The following is a 27,562-nucleotide window of genomic DNA, read 5'->3' on the forward strand; positions in this document are numbered from 1 at the left end:
GAAAAATCATACCATGACACAAAAATAATTATTTATGTATGGAGAATCACTGAAGAATTAGTAATGAAATTCTGATGTGTAAAAATATTGAAAATTGAATATAGATTCTTTTTCTTATGAACCCAGAAATAGTCCATATATATGGTCCAAAAATAAGAGCACTTTGATTAGGAACAGTTAAATAAAGCTGAAGCCGAGAAGAGGGAATCTCTGGTATCTCGGAAGTATGTTATACTAATATAATAATAATAGTACGTTATGCTGATAGTGAGAAGGCAGGAACAGGTGGATCTCTCTATTAATTTGGGGATAGCCTGGCCTATGTAGTGAGTTCCAGGCCAGCCAGCCAGTCTTATGCAATGAGGCCTAACCTTTCTTACTGGGACTTAAACTCAGGACCTTTCTCACACTAAGAGAATTTCTTTTTATTTCTTTGAAATGTTCTGGGCTCTTCCCTCTCTATGCTGGTATTACTCATAGACTGTAAGTCCGGCAGCTGTGATCACCCTATGAGCCTCAGGTCGTATACCTTTGTCATTTAAGTTTCACTGCACAATTGATCTCCTTTTTGTACTGTATTCTGGATAGGTTTTTCTGATTTTTATTTTAGGTTATTAACTCTCTCTTCCAATAACTGTAATCTGTTATTTTTAAGCAATCAGCTGAATTTAAATTTATTTATATTTTCTACTCATAGGCATTGTAATTTTCCAAAAAAGGCTGTCATTTTATAATGCATATTTCTTTACTGGATTTTGAAACATATTTCTAATTATTTAAAAAAACATATAAAGTGGGGTTGGGGATTTAGCTCAGTGGTAGAGCGCTTGCCTAGGAAGCGCAAGGCCCTGGGTTCGGTCCCCAGCTCTGAAAAAAAGAACCAAAAAAAAAAAAACCATATAAAGTAATTATTTTATAGTTTTCTTTGTATTTGATAATTTTATTATATAAAACAAAGACATCATAAAGTTTGCAGGCAAATGGCTGGATCTTGAGAATATCATCCTGAGTGAGGTAACCCAGACCCAAAAGAACATGCATGGTATATGTTCACTTTTAAAAAAAGATTTATTTATTTATTATATATAAGTACACTGTAGCTGTCTTCAGACACACCAGAAGAGGGCATCAGACCTCATTACAGATGGCTGTGAGCCACCATGTGGTTGCTGGGATTTGAACTCAGAACCTCTGGAAGAGCAGTCAGTGCTCTTAACCACTGAGCCATCTCTCCAGCCCTGCAGCTTGGTTTTTAAATGGGTCCTGAACAACTGGAGTGGAGGTGGGGTGGGCTATCCCAAAAGCTGTTGCTTGTATGTGGGATGTGTTCTAGCTGGGCTGCCTTGTCTGGCCTCAGTGGGAGAGGAAGCGCCTAGCCTTGAAAAGACTTGGAAGTGCCAGGGTGGGAGGATACCCCGGTGGGGGGGGTGGTTGGGGAGCCTTCCGCTTGCCCAGAGAAGAAGGGGAAGGGGAGATGAGGGAAGGATTGTGGGAAAAGGTAACTGGGATGGACAGTGAGTGTGATGTAAAGTGAATAAGTAAAAAATAAAAAAATTATTAAAAAATATAGTTATTTTATAGTGTTTTTGTATCTGATAATTTTGTTATATAAAATCTTTTATTTAGTTCTATTTAGTATGTTGTATTGTGAATTCTTTTGATGTTTTAATGGAATTATTTTCTTTATGGATTAGTTTTTTTATGATTATTATCTAATAATTTGCCTTAGATTTCATTTGTGATAATTCTTTAAGACTGGAATATAGGCCGTATCTCTGCAAGAGACATCAATATACTTGTTCTCAGTTATTTGGAGGTGTTAGAAGTTGGAGATAATTTTCAACTCAGTTCTTTGTTTCAGGCTTTATAGACCGCCCCGGTATTATGAACACAGGCTGTAAGTACTGTGAGGCACACACATTGCTAGATGCTTCCCACCCTCCCTTCAGCAGCTCAACAGGGAAGTTTAAAACTATAAATGTTTTAAAAAGCTTCCCCACTTTTTGTGGTGAAGTGCACAGATCTTTCGATAGTCCCTGTGACTCTATCCTTATTTCCCTAGTTAAGAAATACTTCTTTTTCCTAGAGACAGGGTCTAATCATATCACCTAGCTAGTCTGGGACTGGATTGGTTACCCATGCTGGCTTTCGTCACTTACAAGCTGATATTACAGGCATTGCTTCATGCCCACATACGCTTAGCTGTAATAATTCTGTGTGTGTGTGTGTGTGTGTGTGTGTGTGTGTGTGTCCCCAAAATGGGGGTTTTAAAAAACTACTTAATAAAGTTATTTTCATGATAGTCAGTATAGACACCTAGTCTATTGTTAAAATACAAGAATACAAGCAATATGTTCAATATTTTTCTTTTCTTTTTTTTTTTTTAAGTCTTTCCCCACCCTACTACCCCCTAGAGACAGGGTTTTTGGTGTAGCCCTGGCTATCCTGAAACTAACTCTGTAGACCAGGCTGCCTTGAATTCACAGATCTGCCAGTCTCTGCCTCCTGAGTGCTGAGATTAAAGGCTTCTATCATCACATCTGGGTTATATTCATATACTTCTCAAAGACAATTAAGTACAGAAATTGATATCATCATAAATGATATGGTGTATCTGCAATAATGTAAAATATTAGCACCACTCTCATTTTAAGGTGACTTAATAATAAAATATAAATATAAATATAATAGACAAATCTCAGCTTCTCCTCTAGGAGCCGCTTTGCATACTTACAGTACAGCCTTTCATCGAGGTGATGGAGAGACTGCAGGATCTTCTGCTCCTCAGCTGAGAGGGCACAGATAGTGGACGTTTGGGACAGATTTGGTTTCTGTAACTGCTTGCTGTTTATGCCAGTCAGAATTTCATCTTCAGGCAGTGAAGAATTCATGAGGTTTTCTGCCACCAAAACCTCAGAAGTACTATCTGAAACTACAAAAACCAATGGTTATGCCTTCACTCCTTTTTATCTTTGGGACCAGCCCTAATATTGACTTACTGGAATTATGTCTATGTGTATATCATGCCACAAACAGAAGTCTGTTACTGCTATTTAATTATTTATTATGGTTTTCTAGGATTAAAACTTATTTTTATTTAAAATATAATTGTATCATTTTCCTCCTTCCCTGTCTTTCCTCCTACCCCTCCCACGCACTGCCCCTATTCATGGCCTGTTTTTGTTAGTTACACAGACACATACACATGCATATACGCATTTAGCGTTGCTTTTCAGGGCTGACCATTTGGTATTGGAAAGTCAAATATGGGCTCATATTGAGGAAGACTAATTTTTCCCTGTCAGCATTTCTTAGTTGCCTGTCCTTTGTTTAGGGCTGGGGGCCTGTGAGACTTTCAGGCTTCCATGTTAGCCTGTTTGTTGGTGGTGTCCCTGTCCAAGTCTTAGGCAGCCATATTGTTGGGATAATATTTATTTATTTATTTTATATGTATGAGTGTTTTGCTTGCATGTATATCTGTATACCATGTTCATGAAGTGCTTGATGAGGCCAGAAGAGGATAGTTGATTCTTTCGGACTGGAGTTCCATCTGATAGTGAGTCTAATATAGGTGCTGGAATTGAACCTGGATCCTCTGAAAGGGCAGCCAGAATTTCTAATCACTGAGCCATCTCTCTAGCCCAGTGTGCATTTTAATTTTCAGGATTGTCTATATTTGGGTATTTCCCGCCCCAAGTTAGAAAATATCTAAGTCCAGCATATGGGTACACCATTTTAATTCCAGCACTCGGGAGGCAGAGGTAGGCAGATCTCTATGAGTTTGAGGCCTTCTTGGTCTATATTTTAAGTTCCAGATGCTACCACCACTGCTGCTGCCACTGCCACCACCACAACCACCACAACCACCAAAATAACAGGAATCAACAAACACTGCTCACTGCTATCTCTTAATATTAATGGCCTCAATTCTCCAATAAAAAGGCACAGACTAACAAAATGGATCCAAAAACAGGATCCATCCTTCCACAGCATCCAAGAAACACACCTTAACATCAAAGACAAACATGAACTCAGAATAAAGGGTTGGAAAAAGCTATTATAAGCAAATGTGTTTAAGAAACAAGCTGTGTAGTCATTTAAATATCTGACAAAATAAGACTTCAAACCAAAAGTAATCAGAAGAGATACAAAAAGAACATACTTATCAAAGAAAAACTCCATCAAGAGGATATTGCAATTCTTAACATTTATGCCCCAAACACAAGGGTGCCCAAGTTCATAAAAGACTATTATAGCTTATAGCACATATTGACCCCCATACACTGATAGTGGGAGGCTTCAATACCCTACTCTTGCCAATGGTCATCCAGACAAAAACCAAATAGAGAAATGCTAGAGCTAACAGATGTTATAAGCCAAATAGGCCTAACATATTTATAGAACATTTCACCCAAAGACAAAAGAATATACCTTCTTAGTAGTAGAACATCATGGAATTTTTTAAAAAATTGACCACACTCTTGGATACGAAGCAAGTCTCAAAAGATACAAGAAAATTGAAATAACATGTTATATTCTATGTGACCACCATAGATTACAACTGAATATCAAGAACAGAAACAACAGAAAGCTTACGATTCATGGCAACTGAATAACTCACTATTAAATGAAAAATGAGTCATGGCAGAAATCAAGGAAAAAATGAAAAACTCTCTAGAATTGAATTAACATTAAAGAAAAACATCAACTCAGGATCAAGGGTTGGAAAAAAATTACAAGCAAATGGGCCCAAGAAACAAGTTGTGTGGCCTGTTTTTGTTAATACGGGACATACTGAAGGTGGCTCTAAGAGGCAAGTACAAAGCACTAAGTGCCTACATCAAAATTTGTAGAAATCTCAGACTAGTAACTTAGTAGCACACCTGAGAGCTCTAGTACAAAAAGAAGACATCACACACAAAAGGGGAGATTGCAAGAAATAGTGAAACTCACGGCTGAAATAGATAAAATAGAAAAACAAAACAATGCAAACTATCAGTGAAATGAGTCAGTTCTTTGAGAAAAATCAGTAAGATCAACACACCTGTATCCAACTAATTAAAAGGCGGAGAGAGAATATACAAATTAACAAATCTAGAAGTGAAAAGGGGGGCTTAACAATAGACACTGGAGAAACGAAGAGAATCAAAAAGACATGCTTTAAAAACCTGTATGACACCAAATTGGAAAATCTGTAAGAAATGGATGATTTTTCTTACTACGTATCACTTAACAATGCTAAATCAGGATCAGATAAGCAATTTAAAATGTCTTATATCACCTAGTAAATAAGGGTCAGTAATTAGCAAAAGCCTAGGGCCCTGGTTTTAGTGCATCATTCTGTCAGACTTTAAAAGGAGAGTTAACGTCAATAGTTCTAAAATTATTCTACATAATAGAAACTGAAAGAACATTGCACAATTTGTTTTACAAGGCCACAATTACTCTGATGATAGCCAACACAAAGACTCAACAAAGAAAATTACAGACTTATTTCCCTAATGAACAAAGATGCCAAAATTCTCAATAAAATACATGGAAACAGAACCCAAGGTCACATCAAAAGGATCAATTCACCATTATCAGGTAGGAATCATCCCAGAGATACAAAAATGGTTCAACATATGAAAATCAGTAAATGTACTCCATTGTATAAACAGACTCAAAGATAGAAATCACATGATCATCTCATTAGATGTGGATAAGACTTCACACATGTCCGACACTTCATGATGAAAGTCCTGGAGAGAGTCAGGATAGAAGGGGCATACGTCAACATCATAAAGACAGTTCAGAGCAAGCCCACAGTCAACACAACATATCTTGCAGTAACTCTAGCCAAGTTAAGTGAGAGTTGTGGTATAGAAACTTTATGACATGGAAGAAAGAAACTGAAGAAGATGGGGAGATTTCCCATGCTCATGGATTGGTAAGGTTAAAATAGTTATCCTGTCAAAAAATTGGATACAATCTCCATAAAAATTCCAACACAGTTCTTCACGGATCTTAAAAGGACAATTTTCCTCTTCATATAGAAAGAAAAAAATCCCAGAATAGCTTGTGAACAATAAAAGAATTGCTGGAGATATCACTACTCCAGATTTCAAGTTGTGCTGCAGAACTACAGTGATAAAAGCTACATGGAATTGGCACAAAAATAGACATATGGAATCAATGGAATCAAATTGAACACCCCCACACAAACCCACACACCCATGCATACTTGATTTTTGATAAAGAAGCAAGAAATATACACTGGAAAAAAGACAGCATCTTCAACAAATGCTGCATGTCAAACTGAATGCCTGCATGTAGAAGAATGCAATAGATCCCTATTTATCACCCTGCACAAAACTCAACGCCAGATGGATCAAGGACCTCAGCATAAAGCCAGATATGTTGAACCTGAGAGAAGAGAAAGTGGAGAGCAGCCCAGAACTCAGAAAAGATGTTTTTAGTATACCACTGTTAGCACAGGCACCAAGATCAACAATTAATAAATGGGATTTCATGAGAAGCTTCTGAACAACAAAGGACACCATCATTTGAACAAAGTGGCAGTATACAGAACAGAAGGGAGTTTAGGACTAATATCCAAAATAAAAAGAACTCAGAAAGTTAGATATTAAGAAATCAAATAGCCCCATGAAAAAATGGGGTACAGATCTAAACACAGAACTTTCAAAAGAGGAAATTCAAATTGCTTTAAAAAATGCCCAGCATATTTAGTCATTAGGGAAATGCAAATCAAAACCACTTCAAGGTTTCATCTTTTTTTTTTTTTTTTTTTTTTTTTTTTTTCGAGTTGGGGACCGAACCCAGGGCCTTGCGCTTCCTAGGCAAGCGCTCTACCACTGAGCTAAATCCCCAACCCCTCAAGGTTTCATCTTAAACCTGTCAGAATGGTTAAGATCAATTACTCAATTGATAGCCTCATGATGGTAAGGATATGAAGGAGGGAAAACATTCATACATTGCTGGTTGCAGTGCGAACTTGTATAGCCACTGTGGAAATCAGTGTGGCAGTTCATCAAGAGGCTGGCAATCTTTCTACCTTAACAGCCAGCTACTCTGCTCTTGGGCAACACCCAAAGGGTGCTTTATCCTACCACAGAGATGCTTGCTTAACCAGATTCATTGCTGCTCTATTCCTAAGAGCCAGAAACTGGAAATAACCTAGATGTCCCTCAACAGATGAGTAGATAAATTATAAAATAAAATAAAATTTTATTAAATTATAAAATAAAAATTGAATAATAAATACATTAAAAATAAATGGATAATATCAACCAAGTGGTGATAATAGTGTCAGGGTTTGGTGGCAGCCCATGGGATGGATCCAAAGTTAGGCCAGTCACTGGATGGCCTTTCCTTCAGTCTCTGCTCTATTTTCGCCTCTGCATTTCTTTTGGACAGGAACAATTCTGTGTCAAAAATCTGGAAGATGAGTTGGTGTGATGGTTTGTATGCTCAGTCCAGGGAATAGCATTAGTAGAAGGTGTAGCCCTGTTGGACTAGATGTGACCTTGGAGTAGGCATGACACTGTGGGTGTGGGCTTAAACCCTCACTCTAGAAGCCTGAAAGTCAATATTCTGCTAGCAGCTTTCAGGTGAAGATGTAGAACTCTCAGCTCCGCCTGTACCATGCCTGCCTGGATGCTGTCATGCTCCTGCCTTGATGACAATGGACTGAACCTCTGAAACTATAAGTCAGTCCCAATTAAATGTTGTCTTTTATAAGACTTGCTTTGGTCATGGTGTCTGTTCACAGCAGTAAAACCCTAACTATGACAGTTGGTGATCCCGTCCCTCCACTGGGGGCTATGTCTTCTATCTACTGGAGGTGGTCCATTTCCCTACTGTTGGGCACCAAACCCTGACACTATTACTGATGCCATGTTGTGCTTGCAGACAGCAGCCTGGATTGGGTGTCCTCTGAGAGGCTCTACCAGTAGCTGACTGAGACAGATATAGATACTTACAGACAACCATTGGAATAAGGTTGGGGACGCCTATGGAAGAGTCAGGGGTTAGGATTGAAGGAGCTGAAGGGAATGGCAACACCATGGGAAGAACAACAGTCTCAACTAACCTGGACCCCTTAGAGCTTGCAGAGACTAAGCCACTAACCAAGGAGTATACATGGGCTGGCCTGTGGCCCCGGCACATATGTAGCAGAGGACTGCCTTGTCAAGGCCCTCTAAATCAACAAGCTTGATACACATATGAACTCAGAGACTCAGAGGCAGCATTCACAAGGTTTGCCCCAGATGGGATCCTTAGCCCAGAAGCTACCTCCAATTGTTAATTGTTTGCAAATGAAAATTTGTTTTCCTTCAGGGGAGTCTCTGGGTAAACAAACTACTCTTTTAGAGTAGTCTGCATGGCCAGGTATAGATGGCCAATAGGAAGCAAACTCAATGGCATCATTGGAGAGTCCTTGTCTTATAATGTTGTGGCAGGGCTTTTCTCTACCTATGTATGTATGTATGTATGTATGTATGTATGTATGTATGGTATGTATATATGTACGTACCTATCTACCTATGGTCTATGTGTTTTTTCCAGTGTAGCTATATTGGAACCCGCTCTGTAGACCAGACTAGCCTTGAACTCAGAGATCTGCCTGCCTCTGCCTCCCAAGTGGTGGGATTAATGGACATCACCACCTCCTGGCAGGCTTTTCCTTTTTTCAAAAATTTATATTATTACTTATATTGTATTTATATATTTTGTTTTCTTTTTAACCTCTAAGTCTTTTGAGTATATATTTTGGCTTCTAGTGTGTTTTTGTTTTATCTTATTATTTTGCATTTTGTTACATTTTATTTTACTATTATCCTTTTGAAGCCTTCTTGTTTCCTAATGTGACACAGAAAGTGGGTAGGTCTAGATGGGAAAGCAAGTGGGGAGGAATTGGGAGAAGTAGAGAGAGGGGATTGTAATCAGGAAATATTATGCAAGACAAAAATCTATTTATAATAAATGGAAACAAAAAGAAAAAGTTTACAGTAAAACGTACCTTCTTCAGACTTGACACCTCTTGTAGCTTGTATTGGTTCACTTGTACTTGGTGGGACATTTTGTCCAAAATGCTATAAAAATAGTTTAAATAAAATATAATTCCACATTTAAAATTTATTTTTTCATGGTCTTTAAATAACTTTTAATAGTTGGTATTTTTAGTTATCGCTGTTCATATACGTTGCCATATAAGAAGTGTTTTCATAGTGAATAAACATTTTGAAATGTCTATGTCACTAAAAGGATTCCAGTTTGTTGATCTCTTCTGGACAGCAGAAGAGTAGAGAGTGCTGGGTGGCCGTCAGGCATCTGAAAGGAAGAGCTGTTGAGAGCCACACTGCAGTGTGCGGCTGAGCTGGTTCTAAGTGCTGACGACAGTCTCCGCAGCTGGAAAGCAGAAGCAGCTGCTTCTGTGCCGCAGAGAACCTGGCCACACCATCAGAAAGCGCACCACTGAAAACTACCTAAAGACCCAGCCCTCTGCCCGGAAAGCAGTCTGTATTACAGTCTGCCTGGGACTTGTGACTTACACTTCGCTTTGTTTGTCTGTCTGACTACTATGTGACACAGATGGCTGCAACAGGCTCCCTGCCTGAGCTCCATTTTATGCTTGAGATAACTAGGACTGAAAACCCTTCTGTAAATGGTAAGTGTGCTGTTTCAATTTCATCCTTCTTACTCTTTGCACACAGAGTTAGGCAAAAGATGGGATGCTAAAACACATTTCATAAGACATGGTGACAAGGACCACTGCCATAGCAACTGAATATTCAATCAGCCTCTAGAATAAAGAGCAAAACCAAAGAAAATAATGATAACAATTTTCAATTTTAGAACGATTTGATCCAGAACACTCATGTAGGGGAAGGGTGGTTAGACCGTGTGTGTGACTAAGGCAATGGGTGTGCAGTGACAGACGTGTGAAAGGGGAAGCAAAGCTTTGTGAGATGGAAGAGAAAAATAAACTTGCAAGACAGTAAGGTAGGTTGTAAAAAGGAAGATGGACTATAAAAGCACCCAGAACAATAACAATCCAGAGAGCATTAACTTCAGGCATTTAAAATTTGTTCGTTGCTTTGTGATTTTAATACCTATATATTATTTTTAAATTTGAGATTTTTTGGGTTTTTTTTTAAGATAGCATCTCACTCTGTAGCTGGACTGGAACCCACCCATATAGCTTAATAAAAATTTTAACAAGGATATTCCCTTTATATATGTTGATATGATTAGTGAGAATGATATGGAAGTTTGAAAAAATAAGATTTACTAGTTGTTACTACATTTGTAATCTGGAAGGTATATTCATATTTATTAACTAAGCTATAAAAATATTGATAATGAGACCATAATTTACCCAAACATAAACTAAATGGCTTGCTTTGCTGACAAGATTAGATCATAGTTATTATCTATATTAATCATCTCATGCTTATGAAAATTAATATCTCTTAGGTTGTGGGTGTGGCTCCATGTTTGCCTTGCATGTAAGAAGCTCTGAGCTTTACCCACAGCACTGGAAAGATGTGTGTAAAATATTCCCTATCTGAATGGTAAGACCAGCAACTTCTGCCTCAAAATATATGTTTTGCACAGGGTACCTATTTCAGTTCTATAAAATAATAGTGCAAGAAGCCTGGCAGTAGTGTGCATCTTCTTAAATCCCACCACTAGGGAGGCAGAGGGAATCTCTGAGTTTGAGTGAGTTCTAGGACAGCAAAGGCCATACAGAGCAACCCTGTCTCAAGAAAAACAAAAAATCAACCTCTCAAAAAGAAGTACCACAGTAGAAGCTCCAAGTAAAATGCTTTTTACTTATTTGTCTCACAGTTCTCAATATTCCAAAATCAATCCCTAATAAACCCCTAAAATGTCATATTAGACTATACTTATTGAGCCCTAGTATAATTTGCATATCATATTCAAAATTTTATAATGATTTTGGTTTTTACTCACAATCTATGTTCCAAAAGTTATACTAGGTTTTGTTGAACTGTTCTTAGAGACAAAAACCATAACTGAAAGTCTCTTATAAAAGGTAACTAGATGAGGGCTGGAGAGATGGCTCAGAGGTTAAGAGCACTGACTGCTCTTCCAGAGGTCCTGAGTTCAATTCCCAGAAACCACCATCTGTAATGAGATCTGATGCCCTCTTCTGGCCTGTGGGCATACAAACATTCAGGCAAAAGGTAACTAGATGAAAAATGTCTTTTTAAAAAATATTTACACTACAAACAATATTACCGTCTTGTCCATTTAAGGCATATTTAAATAACTTTAGGGAGTTTTATTTGAAATGGCCTTTCTATAGAATTAGTTATACATAGTAAGTTAAATTATACTTTTCTTATTTAGAAAAAAACCCTGTATTTTATATATATGGGTATTCTGCCCAAATGTACATCTGTGTACCTTTGTGTGCCAGGTGCCCCTATAGGCTAGAAGAGGGTTTTGATCTTCTGAGAATGGAGTTAGAGATGGTTGTGAGCCATCACATGGGTGCTGGGAATTGAACCTTGGGTCCTCTGGAAGAATAGTCAGCACTCTTAACATCTCTCCAGCTCCAGCAGTAACTACTTACAGATGGTTAAAAGCCTTCAGCAGTAACAGATCAGATGGACTCACTCAAATACAGCAAACAGTACAACAAGCTGCTCGTGTAAGATCCCAACGCTGTATCATGGATGCCCTGGCTACACTCACAGTTATGCTAAGTTCCAGTTTAAACTGAGAGCAGCTGTCTTTTAAGTAGTTTTCCATTCCTAAAAGAGAAGTTTGCTAAGACCATACTTACAGTTATTTGCTCGGTGTGCTTTATTCCTACTGATCCAGAGGTTTTCCTTTTCTGCTCTAACAGTTTTTTCCATTTATTTTCAACAATTTGCTTTCTTCTTGTAACAGTAGAATCTTAAACAAATGTTAATATAAGAAATTATGAAAATTGAGCAGGTAATAGGTATCTACTCGAAATTTCAAGTTACTGTCAAAGCATGCAGGAAATTTCTTCTATGTGGCCAGCAGATTTTATTAAGCTTCTCTAAGTTCTGTACATGGGACATTTGCAAGGATGCATTCAACACGATTCCTGCTAAGGAGCAGAATATGGGGAGGTCCATGAAGATACACAAGGCCTGTTATTAGTATGTAGGATTCCAAAGTACATTTTCAAAAAATCAGGAATGAAACTTTACTCATGGCACCATTCTTTGTCAGCAAGGCAGAGGTATAATGTATAGTAAGTTCAATTACCCTGAAAGGAGTTCCCAGGGCAAGAGGTTGTCAATGGCACTGGCCTTCATCTGCGCTCTTCCTACTAGAGCAGTACTAGTGTGCCAGGGGAAGTGGATTTGTGCACTTCCGGTAGTACCTGAACAACTTTTCAGCATTTGGTGAGGTGTGCATACCTGGACAGGTTCTCACTTGTGACGTCTTAGCATTTGGTGAGGTGTGTGTACATGGGTACCTCACATTGTAGTCCTGTGCTTTTTGTATGACTATTTAACTAAGACCTCATTCTTACAATGCCAATCCCCAATGATGATGCAAGTAATTTAAGGGCAGACAAGTAAGAGTCACCCAAAGCTGACACAACCCTCATTCTCGTACAGTTCCCTCACCAGTCTTGACAGTGTAACGTCACTGTGTCTTCTTCGGATTTTGTCATAGGCTTAGAAATTGTAAAAAAGTAGAAGAGTGAATCTACCTTCAAGTATACTTTGATATGAGATATGAGGTGATGATATTATACTAACGTCCTCATAATTGATAAGATAGTTGAAAACTATGCATTGGAACACAATAACAAGAGCGAAACATGTTATAATTCAAAATAGTTACAATTATCTAAAATATATTATGATGTAACTGATATATACACATACACAGTTTGTTGGTCTAGAATTGTTGGATAATAGGGTGTACATATGCCCAATTTTTGTAGATATGAGAATTTTTAGTTCATATAAAGTTTTACTAACCATTGGTAATGTGCTTAATTTTAGCTAATTTTAGCAGCTGTATCTAAAAATCTAAGTGTACTTTTGAATGTTTATTGTCCATTTGATGAATTTTATTTATGAAAAGCTTATTCTAGTATTTTGGTTTGTGGATTTTTGTGCATATATGTGTAGGTCTGAGGACAACTTCATAAGGAAGCACATGACATCACACTTGCTGCATTAAACTTTTAAAATTAGATTTCTTTACTTTATTTTTTGGTTTTGCCTGCATGTAAGCACAACCTGTGTACTTGGTACCCATGGAGGTCAGAAGAGGGCACTGGGTCCTCAGGAATTTGAGTTCAGGTGTTTGTGAGCTACCATATGGGTGCTGGGAATTGAACCCAGGTCCTTTATAAGAATAACCAGTGCTTTTAATTGACAAGCCATCTCTCCAACCTTGAGTTTTTTATTAACATGGGTTCTAGGAAATGAACTCAGGTCCTCAGGTTTGCAAGTCGAGCTGCTTGCTGGATGCATTATCTTCCTAGTCCAGTGATAATTTTTTGATGAGCTATCTATAGTCTGCAGTTGTTCAATTAAAGACCACTATCAAAAACGCCATGACAGTATCTGTACATGTAGTTTCTTTCAGGCAGACAATCTAGATAACAATGATGGGTTTTGATTCACCCACAGCGGTTACTGGTGCCAGCTGTGTAGTCATCTATTCTGTCCTTATAACTTGTCTTACAAATGTTCTATTTGCCACCTGAGTGCCATCTTAATTTAAATCAATGCTTTGCAATGGACTTCTTTATACCTCTTTCTTTGGTATAGCTTCTCTGGCTTAGACCTGGCTGATATTTTAATATGTATTGCAGTTTTTGATACATTTTGCCTATGAGTCTTGATTAGTTCAGTGTATTACAAATATCTTCTCCCATTTGGTGTTTTGTCATTTCAATCTGTTGATTCTGTATGAAAAAAAATCTCTAATTGTAATGTACAAGTATAATTCTTAATAGTTTATAGTTTTTAAAGAGTATAAAAATATGGTATTATCCTAAAATATTATATTTAGAGCTTTTTTATTTTTCAAATTTAAATCTACAATTTATATGGAATTTTTTTTTTTTTTTTCTTTTTTTTTTTTTTTTTTTTTTTTTGGTTTTTTTTTTCGAGCTGGGGACCTAACTCAGGGCCTTATGCCTTCCTAGGTAAGCGCCACCGCTGAGCTAAATCCCCAGCCCGGAATTTATTTTTCTTATGAGTGAATATTCACTTTTACTGATTGTATATAGTAACCCAACTGAATGATAAAATGAACCCCCTTTCCCTGATATGTATTGCCAACTTTGTTAAAAATCAATTATGTAGCTCCCTACTCCCAAATCCTGTGGAGGACAGAGCTGAACACCCAGAAGTGCAGACCAACCTGAGACCGCAGGATAGACTGCCACTTCTGTCCACCCTTGCCCACATCCCTGGCCCAAGAGGAAACTACTCTGGACACAGGAATATAGGAGCAGTCAGCTGCAGGTACCTGCAGTTCAGGTCTGTGCCCAGAACTGAACTGAACCAGTCAAACAGCCCCCTGTACCCAAATCCCACCAAATCCCGTGTGGGAGAGAGCTGGACCCTCGGAAGTGCAGACAATCCTGAGAGCTCAGAGGAGACTACTCTCTGCCCACGTTCTCTACTCAAGAGGGAATCACCTAGTGCCATCTGTCCCCCCTGAGCACAGGGACCTAGGAGCAATCAGAGGCAGGACCCTTCCGGTTCCTGCCTGGGCCAAGAGCTGAAAGACAGTCACCAGGAGCGCCTACACACCTGAGAGCAGAGGGAGGACCAACTCTTCCATTTCAAGTGACCTGCCTGGTAGACTCAGGACACACAAAGGCAGAAGTGCTCTGGGACAGGGCACTTCTGGTTTCTGGCTGTGCCCAGAACTGAACTAATTCCATCCTACAGCTCCCTGCTCCCAAATCTCGTGGAGGACAGAGCTAAACACCCAGAAGTGTGGACCATCGTGAGACTGCAGAGGAGACTGCCATTTCTGCCCATTTCTAACCATGTCCCAGGCCCAAGAGGAAACTGCATAGTGCCCTCAGACCTTCTTCCACTTCCTTTATGGTATCTTTAGTCTGTTCTATAGGAGTCATTAAAATCTTTATAGTCAACGATTCTCATAGGCTTTTATTTTAAATATTATTTGAGAAACCATTACTAAAATTTCTAGGTCTGACCCTTTGAAATCCCAAAACATTTTATTATTCTAATTTTGTTTAAATTGCCATTTTCACCCAGTTATGCTTTGACTATGGGATTCTGTCCTGTTTGTGAAGTAAAGCAGGTTATATTTATCAGTAGCAGGCAATGCTGTGTTCTCTGCCACTGTCCCTTCCTGGTAAGTTTTTTTTTTTTGGTTGCCATTCTTTGCCCCTGAGGTTTAGTTTTACCTTTATCTGAGCCCCTCCTATGTAGGTTTATTCATTATAAATTTTTGTTCATGTTTCGATGAGGATAGGCATAGTTATTTCATGTAAGGAATTAAGTCTGAGTCTGAGCTTTAGAATATGACCCTAAGTAATGTTTCAGTATATATTGCTCTTCTTGGCTTTATAACTTCCACAATCATTTTACTTCACTAACTTTATCAACGTTTTTCTTTTCTCAGTCTCCATTATTCACAGCCTTCAGTCTTGCTTCCATACTTACTCTTCTAACACTCAATTTCAAAACAGAAGCCATGGCAGCCCTAACCCACTTCTAAATCTTCCTCCCTCCGTCCGTCCATCCCTCTCTCCCTCCTATACATTTAGGCCCATGTACTGAAGACAGAAATGATCTTAGCAGAATAGAAGCAAATGAATAAATTCCCATAAAACAAAAATAACACCCTTTAATATATAAGACAAATGTCTTATACAACAATTATTTTTCTTGATTACCGTAGAGTCTAATTTATCATATTTTCTTTTTTAAAAATATTATTTACTTAATGTGTATGAGTACACTGTAGCTGTCTTCACCAGAAAGGGCATCAGATCCCATTACAGATGATTGTGAGCCACCATGTGATTGATGGGAACTGAATTCAGGACTTTTGGAAGAGCACAGTCAGAGCTCTTAACTGCTGAGCCATCTTTCCAGCCCTCATTATATTTTCCTAAAACTGTTTATCATAGTGTTTTAGTAAAAAACAAAACAAAACAAAACAAAACAAAACAGGATTTAGAGCTTCTGAGATTTGGATTAAAATATCAATGATGGTTAGAGAGTTAGACATGAAAAAGAAATCCATCATTATTTATTTTATATTATCTAATTTGATACATTGTTTTTAGAGATATTGCAAAATTAATGTCAAACCATGAATTAACTAAGCAAAGAGAAACTTTCAGCGAAAGAAATTTAAAACCTAAATTTTTGTAGAAAAGTCCTGAAGAGATTTAGGTTGCAGTCTTTGCATTCGATTTTCTATCTACTCATATAATTTGTATCCATCTAATTGATGAAAAGTTTTGGGACTGGAGAGATGGCTCATTAGTTTAGAGCCCTTGTGTCCATTCCAGAGGACCCAGGTTTGCTGGCACTTATGGTAGGTGGCTAAGAAGAATCTGTAACTCAAGTTGCATGGGGATCTAACATCCTCTTCTGGCCTTCATAGACACCCTCACATATGTGGCATAGATAATGCATAAATCAAATGATAAATAAAGAAGTTAATTAAAAAATTAAGTCAGGGGGTTGGGGATTTAGCTCAGTGGTAGAGTGCTTGCCTAGGAAGCGCAAGGCCCTGGGTTCGGTCCCCAGCTCTGAAAAAAAGAACCAAAAAAAAAAAAAAAAAATTAAGTCAGGCATGGTTTTATACACCTTTAAATTCTGGCACTCATGAGGTAGAAACAGGCAGATCTCTGTGAGTTAAAGATCAACATGGTCTTCATACTGAGTTCTAGGCCAACCAATGCTCCAGTGTGAGATCTTGTCTCACAAACCAAAACAAGCTAACCACCCAAACAAAAAATTCTCCCAAGTCTTCAAAGAAAAAAAAGGAAAATCAGGGTGTCTGCTAAGGGTCAGTCCCTGTTGGGGTCTAGGGTACAATGAATGTCCAGAAAATCCCTGCTCTTTATAAGCTTATGGTCTAATTAAAGAGGACACCAAAAATGACTTTCTAAGCACATTGCTACTTGTTATAACTTTATGGCTCCCCTCCCCCTATGAACAATCTTAGCTCTTAATTTCTACTGCAGGAAGTTTTATGGGTTTCTAGTTCATTCCCTTAAAGAAGGAAAGTGGCTTCACTATCAGGGCCAATGGCCTGCAACCGAGGAGCCAGTCTTCACACTGTTTAAATGGCAGAAACAGAAGACCCCAACAGCCAGAAGCAGAGCTGCATTGTCATGGAGAGGCATGGGAGGGCATTCCCCTTCAGCCATTTATGCTCTTGTGCGTGCATGTGCACTCACATGCCAGGGCACCTGTCTGGAGGTTGGAGCTCACCTTGAAAGAAGCAGTCTTTGCTTCCGTCATGAAGTTTTCAGGGACTGAATTCAGGTCGGGTTTGGCTGAAAGCACCTTTAGCTTCCTCCGTGACAGCCAAGTGTTAGTTACATCTATTATTAGCATATTGCAACTAATATAAAATTTAAAATTATATAAACAATGTTTTTCTACCATGGTTATATGACAGAGATCTAATTACTGTGGCAATGACAGAAGTACTTGGGACAAGGATGTTATTCATTCTCTTCCCTTTTTAAACATTAAGAGAAGTTATAGAAAACACAGAAATAGCAAAAGTTTCCAATTTTAATTGAGCACAGATTAGGTAATTCTCTTAAGAACTCCAGCTATTAGGGTAAGTTATAGTATTGAGAAGTAAGTTATTCTCAGAAGGCTAGATTATAACTTACTATACAATATACAATAAACATATATAATAAAGAAAGCTTCACATGACTCTAAAGGTTGTATATTTTTCCCATATTCCTCCTCACAATACAAATTTTCCATGTGGTGGTGGTGCATGTCTTTCATTCCAGCGCTTGAGAGGCAGAGGCAGATGGGCCTCTCTGAGTTCAAGGCCAGCCTGGTCTATAGAGTGAGATCCAGGACAGCCAGGGCTACCCAGAGAAACCCTGTCTCAAAACCACTCCCTGCCCAAAAAAGGCATAAATCTAAAATTTTATCCTTACCAGTGGTCCTCTCATTTTGGCGTCCATTGATTCTTTTTCTCCATGGGAGAATTGATTCTTCTTCAGTATTCCTATGAATCAAAGATTGGTAGCTTTCTTCACAAACAGGACTTCTTTGGGTACAATATACTGCTCCATCTTTCTGGAAAGCTGTGCCATTTGAGTTGACTTTTGCTGAGGATTGGCACTCAGAAGAGCAAGGAGTTGGTAGAGCTGGGCTCACAGCAGGGAGGTTAGAACAAGTGTCTGGGAATGAGAGACTACTTTCTTGAGTCCCCTGGTTCAAATGGTACTCTGTTGGAAGCACGGATGCTGTGCTCTGAGTTACGACATTTTGAGAATATTCAGGTATGGCTGATTGGCATGGAGACGCTTGCATATTTTTACCACCTTTAATATTTGTTGGTGGTTTAGATGGAGGATGAGGTATAATTAGTTTACCCTGAGTTTGGGCCAGTGTGTTGGCTTTGCCTGAAGACTGTGGCTGGCTAACAGTGGGTTTTCTGTTTACATGTACAAGGCTTTTCTGGACCTTTGCAGACCCTGTTCTTCTCGTGAATTTTGTTCCCCTCTGAGGCTTAGCCTTTTGGGTCTTAGAGTCACTAGCATGTACAGGGGGTTTGCTCTCTTCCTTTCTGCAGGGTGACCAGGCTTGTTTGGCAAAGCTATAGCCTGAAGATTCAGAAGAGTTCAAAGGCACACTGTCCATTTCATATCCTCCTAAATCAGTAACATTCTCAGAGACAGAATCAGCCTTGGCTTTCTTTCCACCAGCAGAATGTACAGGACATTCAGGAAAACTGGTCAGGTTGCAGGTGACACTGTTGGGGTGACAGTGCTGGAAGCACGGTGGAGCCATTCCTGCTCTGTTCTTCATCGGGTGGCTATTATTTACACCATTTTCTATGTTAGCACTTTCATCAAACCACCGCAGTTTTTTACTAGTCTTTGATATTTCTGTACCTTTCCCTTTCTGTTTTGTTAATTCAATACTATCTCTAATACTTCCTGCCTTGTGGTGTCTAAACTTAAAACCTTGATTCATAACTAATGCCCTCAAATAATTATGTTCATATCTGGATTCTTTCTTTAATATACTCTTAAGCAGCTGCACCCCATTTTGATCATGGATGTTGTGTTTCACACTGTGCTGGTCACAATCAGGAGGGCAGGCACACAATGGTGCTGATGGGTCACTTTCTTTTTGTTTTGTATCATTTGAATTAGAAATTTGAAGTGCACAGGTGGTCTGAAAATTGTCTGAAAGTAAAGACTTTTCTTTATCACAGTTAGGATGAATTATCCTTTCATGTTTGATATCTTTCAATTCATCTAACTTATCAGAACACTGCACAGGGTCAATTTCTTTTATTTGTGTGTTGTTCTCTGCTAACGGCCCACCTGACTGTGAATCAGGCGGCAAAACTGGTGCAGATGAAGCAGGACTTGAAGTAGTTTTGCTTTCCCAAGTTAACTTGGAAGGTCTCTCTTGGATGGAAAACAAAGTTGCTTCCTGGGTTAGAGATTCTGGAGTAGTCCAGGCTCGACTGACTTGAAATGTTGGGGACTCAGTTCGTGGCGGCCTCTCCCTTTGGAGTGCTCCATTAGTAGGATCATTTGTCCTCACAGTATTATTTTCAGCAGTGTTTTCTTTTTTATCTAGTGCAACTACAGAAGGGCTGCACACAAAGACCACTGAGTCACTAGTAGTTCTTGTGGCTCTTCCTACAGCTCTATTCAAAGCAGGTGGATTTTGTTCTTTACTATTCAAACATTCCCATGAAGGCAGAATATTAGATTTAATTAAAATATCTGAAAAAGATACAACAGGCTGAGTATTTTGAGCATCTAAGTTTGTAAGCCAATTGTTTATGTGCTGAGTTTTAGAGAATGACAGTTTGTCTTCATCAAAGCAGTTTAAATGAGCTGACTGTAGATTTGCTGACTTGAGGGGAACAGAGTTCTGCTGGGTTGATGTGGAAGGCTCCATACTAAGTGTGATGTATATTTCTTCACGCTCTCCAGCCTCAAGACTGTCTGTACTTGAGAGAGTTTCAGAATTGGCTATCTGATTAACTTCATCACAAAATTTCTGAGGGGGAAAAAAAAGAACACTGTTTTGTGCTGTAGACTCACACTATTATTACACACTATTATTTAACACAGAAAATAATGTGACTGTAAACAGTATAGGTATAATATGAGCTTCACCTTTGCAGCACACCTCCTGGCAAAAAGTAAGAAAGTAACAAATTCATAATACTTTCTTTCATTTAACTCCCAAACTAACTGCTCAATTGTTCTGGCCACCAAGGTGGTTTAGAAATAACTGCTAATCCATTTAGGGTATGAAGCTTCTTAATACTAAATCAATTCTGAAAAATACTTGCTTATAAATTACATATTCTTCCTGCAACCTTCACTAGACTTAAAAGAGACTCCTAAATGTTCTTCGGTACAACAGCCGTCAATGACCAGTAGCGCTTCAGCTAGAATGTGTCTTCATGAATCCTCCCCGCGCCCTCCATGCTGAGACTCTGGTGATCCTGGGGAGGCTGCTCATCATCTAATTGGTCGATTAATTAATACCCTAGTATCTTTATGCATTATAATTTTTAGGTCATTTTTCATAATATAATCTCAAATAATAACACTTATATTATACTATACTTTCAAACACCTCTTATGATTGTCAGAAAAAAGCATTCACAAAGCATATATATTTTTTAAATAGATGTAAAAGGAAGAAGCAGAAAGAAAAAGGGGAAAAGATCAGGGAAAAAGCCCCGATTTTCTTTTAGCATCTGTGATGAATTGTGCTGACTCATCTGCAGTATTTCTGGCACCCTTTTGGCAAACACTGAGAAGTAGGGCAGAATTATTGCTACAAATTAAAACACTAGTAAGATAGTTAGAGTTCATACTTGCAGATCACTTAAATGCTGATTCTCGAGGAGCTTCTGTGTCTCCTCCAGTTTAAGCTGGAGCACATTTCTGTTAGTAGCCAGGCTTGCTATGTTGTTTTCCTTCATTTCTTTATTATGGTTAATTCTGCGTACGAGAGGTTTTTGATGCTTGTAATCATTTTTTGACAACGCTGAAGGCAAGGCAGAATCTATAGCTCTGTGAACAAGATATGAAAAGATTTAGTACATTTAATCAAAATTAATTTATTTCTATAAGTATATAAATGACACAATTTTGCACTCTGTGCATATGTCCAGATAATTACATATAAGGATATTGGAGAAATATATAGATATATTATGATGGGACTTTAAGGCAATGAAACCAGTGCCAGGAAAGAAGAGTATCACATAAGGATTCTCATTCATTCATGACTTGGGCTAGGGTAGAAATTCTGTGAATTTGTACAGTTTTCCTTTCTCTAGATATATATTTTAATATTTACTGTTTTTAATATTTAATGTTTTTGTTCTTGGTATCATGGTCGGTGGGTATTCCTATATCCCTGAAAGAGTTGACTGAGATTCAAGCAGATGGAAACTGTGAATACTGCTTTATCAGGGTAGGTATGAATGTCCTCCCAATATGGGAGTGTGGCTCTTCCTCAACCATGAACATAAACCATTGTTTTCAGTTTGTTTCAGGAATATGATCAGAAATACAATTTTTTTAATGTGGTCTACTTTTAGTGTGTCCAATCAAGACATTACCTTCTTTAACAATGTTGTACTGCCTGGAAACTCAGGGCACCTCTTTTACTAGATTCTTTTGTGCTTCCTGGAAACTTAAATTTGTTACTTTTTAGTATATACACCAAGTGAAAAACCCAGTTCCTCCAAGGATAAGGTGATGATGAAGGATACAGAGAGTGACACCTGCACTAGGACCAGTTGTATGAATCCCAAGGACATTTATTGACAACTCAATTACTTCCAATTAAATCAGGACAGACATTTTGAAGGTGGCATATTGCCATATGTGACACATAACTATCTCCAATACCCATATATGTCTTATTTAGACGGACCAGAATTGTTGAGGTCAATGATTACTACATTCCTAATTATTCCTCTGTTATCACTAGGAGACCAGGGCTAGTGAGAAGGTATTTAGTACATGTTCTTGAACAGTGATGACATGTTTTGTTTTTTAAAATACTTTCCTACTTTTACATCATCTTTCCCCTTTAGTCACCCTTCCCAAACAAAATAAGAGCTAAATCTACGAAATGTCTAATAAACTGAATTTATTTACCTTTAAAGTTGTCGTCTTTCAACTTTTTCTTCTCTATTCCTTTCTTCTCTACTCCACTTTCTTCTCTCCTCTTCTCTACTTTCTTCCCCCAGTGAGGAGGATTGAAGTGATGGATAGGAATCAAAGGAGATGGGGAAGTAGAGATGGAGATAGAGTGAAGCAGGGGAGGAAAGGGAGAAGAAATCATAAAAGAGGAGGAAGGAGGCGGCACTGGTGAGGGAAAAGCCAGATATGCTGGAGGCAAACAGGGGGAGGGAGATGACTGCAAGGGAGAGGACAAAAGAGGCATAGATGAAACAGGTAAGGGAGGGGAGGTGGAAGGAGCAGGTGAAGGAGAAGAACATCTGGATGAAGAGGAAGAGACTGCTCCCAAGGATGGAGAGGATGTGGAAGTAGAAGAAGATGAAGGCAAAGAGGAGGATGGAGAACGGCAGGGAGGTGAGTGGGAGAGAATCAAGGCAGGCAGATGGTCTACAAAGGCCTGGCACTGATTAGACAATGTTGTGGCTTGTGGAACAGATTTCTGAATTGACTGACAAGCATCAAACCTAGAAGAATGTCCAGGCAAAGGAGTGATACAAGAGAGGGGTGGGGCTGGTTGACTTGGATGCCTGGATAAACTGGAAGGCTTCAAAACAGGGAGAGTTTCCAAGGGGGTTGGGGAAACTACTAGTCGGGCTGGAAGGGAACGGCGGATAAGCTCAGGCATTAGAGTTGCTTGGGTAGAATGCTGTGCTGCAAGGAACTGTTTGGGTTTGAAAGTTTTATAAAATAATTTGTTCTGTGAGGAGTCAGAATCAGGAATGTTGGGAGAACTTTGGGATGGGTGAGTTCGAAAGACAGGTGGCCCAGAAGGAATAGGGTCTGGTAAACTAGGGAAATTGCTAGAAACACTAGAAGTAACTGGGGTTGGAGGGTGAGGCAGATATCTGATAGGATAAGATAGTAATGGCGCTTGTAAAAAGGTCTTTGGAAGAGTAGAAGGGACAGACGGAAGGACACAGGTCTTGGGGGTGGGAAAAACAACTGGGTAGCTAGGAAGACTTTGGGGATGATGGGACAGCAATGGGGCTCGTGAGGCAGGCAGCTGGCCAGAGAAGTAGGGATCAGGATTGGAGATAGCTGGACAAGCAGGAATGGATCTGCATAGGTGGGAAAGTATTTGGACAGGCAAGTAGAAAGAACCTCATTAAGATTTTAAGAACTATTACTGGGCTGCCTGCAGGGTTTTGATTGATTTTGTCCTTTGGGGTTCATGCTTGACCGTCTATTGGTCAGCCACATTCCTCACACTGACTGACTAAAACATGTACATGGATAATTCAAGTTCACCTGTCCTCTCCTTTTCAAGTCTGATGCACAGCTATGGGCTGTAACATCTAGTTTAAACCACGAGTGTGAGGAGCAAAGGCAGACACCTCAGGGTCCTGGTGGTTCAGGTGGACCAATTCATCACAAATACATGGATATTGGAGATAGATATCTAACAGAATCATTTTGCTAGAGAGTTTATCCACCAGAAATGCCAAACAGATTAGCTTTGTGATAAGAAATTGGTTGTGATGGAAGGTTATTTCTGATATTTTAAAAGTTAGTACCTTATTAATATTTTTATAACTCATTACCTGTAGTAGTTCCTAAAACTGAGTCTCATATTTAAATTGAGGCCTAAGCACTAGTTTCCACTTTTCCAAACAAATTTGTTTTAGATGACAACATTAGCATCTTAAAATATTTTAATTTACAGCTATCATTTTCTATGTTAGAACCACCTCTTGGGATGAGGCTAGGGCTAAGTGGTAGAGCTTGCACAAAGGCCTACTCAGTTCCCAGTACCGTGACCCCTGCTCTACTATGCTTCGCAGGAACTGCTTCTTGGTATCACTTTATTTCTGAACCCATTTTAGGTTTATATTCCACTGGAATGTATTTCTAACATAAAAATAGCTTATTGATCTTTGTAAAAACATTTGTAATAAATTTATTTATAAAAAGCCAATAAGTGATCACTAATAGTCTAAAATTTCATACTTATACATAGCATTTATAGTTTATAAAATACTTATATACAATATTTAATACTGTCAGTTATTTAGGGAGGACAACCCAACTTTTTATTAGTTAACTGTAGTATTTTCTTTCATAGATTATATATATTTATTTTCCAAGTGAAGATTTATGCTATATATGTATACATATGCATAGGTAATCATAAAGTCAGAGTCAAAAGAATATTATAAAAAGATGAAAACTAGGTATTTTAATACAGAATCAAGATTATTTCTTAGAAAGACAATACTTAATACTTAGTTATTTTAGTATAAATTTGCTAATATGCTTAATAACTTTAATTAATAATAAATAACATACTGCTTCAGAAAAACTAAAATTATTTTGACAGTTTAATCTTTTTAAGATTGTAAACAACTGCACATTGCTGTGCAAGAAAAACCACCATGCTTTCATTCGTTGAACAAAAGAGGTGTTTTTAAAATGGAGAATATCTAGTTAGCACAAAATACTAATTAAACACAGGAAAAAAAAAAAGAAACCCTGGAAGGTGAAGGGTCTCTATCTAAAAATGCTGAGTAGTTTAAAATTTTATAGTCAAAGCTCCCCATGACCCCAAGTGCTTTCGCTAATGTGTGTCATCTTTTGTCCAGACAAGCTTTCCCATAATATTCTAAAGTCATAATGCCTTCATGTCTCCAAATTTGGTTCTTAACACATTTCTAGCTTGCTTCACTTCAGTGTGCTGCTTTGCTTATGATGAACTACTTAGCCCAATTACAGTAAAAATAGAAATGCGACCATTCTCTTTAGTGGCTTTTGTTTTCTAGTTATCATCTTTTTAGTGTTGTCCCTTTTCAGGCTCACTCTTGAGGCCAGCCTTTCTGAAGTTTTGAATTTGGAGACCCTCTTCCTACTCTACCAGAACTGTTCATGGACTCTTGTGTAAACTGATTGTGATTGTCTGTATTTGCATATGTCTATATTATCCTTATCCTTCTCAATGGGCTAGATCAGTATTGGGGGTACCTTTCTAAGTTGGCTCTTTGGGAAATGGCTCATCCACTGTGATTGCATTGTTCTATAGTGCTGCTATCATTTGTAGGAGGTATGGACTCAGCAAAGACTAGCTTTCAAATGCTTTGTAGCCTTTCCAGAAGGATGTTCCTATCCAAGGACACTGTCATGTTACCATAAAGCATTCTGATTGTTTGCTTAACTCAAGACCACCACTGACAAATACAGACTAGTTTTAGTTTTATCTGTGATGGCTGTCACATCTATATTGATGGTCTAGATTTCCTGAATACCCTACATTTCAAACTTGTAGTTTGAATATGCTTGGCTCAGGGAGTGGCACTATTTGAAGGTGTGGACTTGTTGAAGAAGGAAGTGTGTCATTGTGGGTATGGGCTTGAAGACCCTTTTTCTGGATGTCTGGAAGACAAGTCTCCTGTTTGCCTATGGAACAAGAAGTAGAATTCTCAGCTCCTCCAGTACTATTCCTGCCTGGATGCTGCCACGCTCTCACCTTGATGATAATGGATTGAACCTCTGAACCTGTAAGCCAGCCCCACATACATGTTCTTACAAGAGTTGCCTTGGTCATGGTGTCTGTTCACAGCCGAGACACCCTAACTAAGATACCTATCTTCCTTTCAACTACTCTCTACCTAAACCTGTTGATTCTTCCTTCATAGCCATACTCTTCTTTTTGTGGCAAAATGCTTAATCTGAGATCTACCCCCCTTATCCTCATTCCTAAGTCTTGATAAATGGTTTTACCATCTCACCCTCTATTCACTGATGAAATCCTGTCTCTGGAACCATCCTTGACTCTTCCCCATCTTCTATTTCTTTCCTTGGCAGTTCTGAAGAAGTCATTTGATTAACTAGTTTATTTGATTTTCCAGTATTAATTTGGCAAAACTTCTAAAACATATTGGGAGCTTGCTCTAATTCTTTCACTATTTATTTCTAGAACATATTACTTATCAAAGCCCTTCTTGGTTTAATTCTTGGCTTCCTTTCCTACCTATGTACCTCACGGTACATACATATAAGACAAATTAAACTAACTAAACTGTCAGAAGTGCTTGTCTTTGATGACTATCTTACTCTATTGTATAGCTTCAGGCCAAGTTCTGCCCTCAGAGAGTTTACATATATCTATGGTATTTCCCCCTTATTTCTGGAATTCTTCTAACATGTACAGCACTCTAGTTCAGTGTACTGAACAAAACTATAATCTGGTTTGGGAAACAAAAATACTAAAAAAAAATAAGTAACAATAAAGCCACAACCTTCATATCTTTACCTAGTCCTCTTTGCCTCAATTTTGATAAAAAATTTAATATTTATAATTAGACTATTTTCTGACTTAAAAAGTTTAAGTAAAAAAATTTAAAATATTAACATATTTTCCTTTTTAGTGAAGTTCATTGGAAGTAAAAACCTTGCAAATAAATAAAAACATTAAATGTCAAAATTCATCAGACTCAACGTCTATACAACTTAATGAACTTCTATCCAGTTAGAATTGCCATTTGAAATGGAAATTGTGAAGCTTCACACTAAAACTTATATTTTTTTGTACAGAATATTTTATGCACATATCCACCACAACCCAAAACTTTCATGAGGAAATTAGCATTAGAAACAATTAGTTTTATGATATCCTTTTCATAACTCATATCCATTCCTACATTCACTCTTTTCATATCACCTTATTATATTTAGCTGTCTTTTTTTCTTGCTATATATATGTAAACATATATACCCACGATATATGTTTACATATATACATGTATTATTGGCTAGAAAGACACATGAGAGAGGACATGTGGTTTATTTCTTTCTGAGATTGTGTGACCTCACTTGATAATGTACATGTCCATCCATTTTATGGTACATTTTTAACTTTGCTTTTCTTTATAGTTGAGTAGTATTAGTGTGTGCACATACATACATACATACATACATACATACATACATATCAAAATTATCCACTCATCTGTTGGATGACAAATCTGATTCCAATTCTTTGCTTCAGTGAATAAAGAAGCAATAAACAAGGGATGCAAACATCTCCATGGTGGTATACAGAGTTATCTGGGTATAAGCCCAGGAGTGAAATAGTTGGGTTATAAGGTAGTTAGTTCATTT

General features: G+C 38.1%; 1 protein-coding gene across 6 annotated transcripts in view; it reads right to left on the bottom strand.

The window, feature by feature from the left end:
* Positions 1-27,562, bottom strand: part of Cep126 (centrosomal protein 126) — a 60,140-nt gene that overhangs the window by 14,769 nt on the left and 17,809 nt on the right. For 5 of the 6 annotated variants that reach the window (XM_032909590.1, XM_032909591.1, XM_032909586.1 and 2 more), the window contains exons 5-9: positions 21,091-21,289; positions 18,167-20,258; positions 11,819-11,931; positions 9,023-9,095; positions 2,735-2,932 (exon numbers count right to left, since the gene is read on the bottom strand). In XM_032909590.1, coding sequence (XP_032765481.1) covers positions 2,735-2,932; positions 9,023-9,095; positions 11,819-11,931; positions 18,167-20,258; positions 21,091-21,289 — 2,675 coding nt within the window. Of the gene's footprint in view, positions 1-2,734; positions 2,933-9,022; positions 9,096-11,818; positions 11,932-18,166; positions 20,259-21,090; positions 21,290-22,387; positions 22,434-27,562 lie in introns of those variants that run through there. The other variant, XM_032909592.1, reaches the window with a different exon arrangement.

The sequence above is a fragment of the Rattus rattus genome, chromosome 8 (assembly GCF_011064425.1).
Source record: "Rattus rattus isolate New Zealand chromosome 8, Rrattus_CSIRO_v1, whole genome shotgun sequence".
NCBI lineage: Eukaryota > Metazoa > Chordata > Mammalia > Rodentia > Muridae > Rattus > Rattus rattus.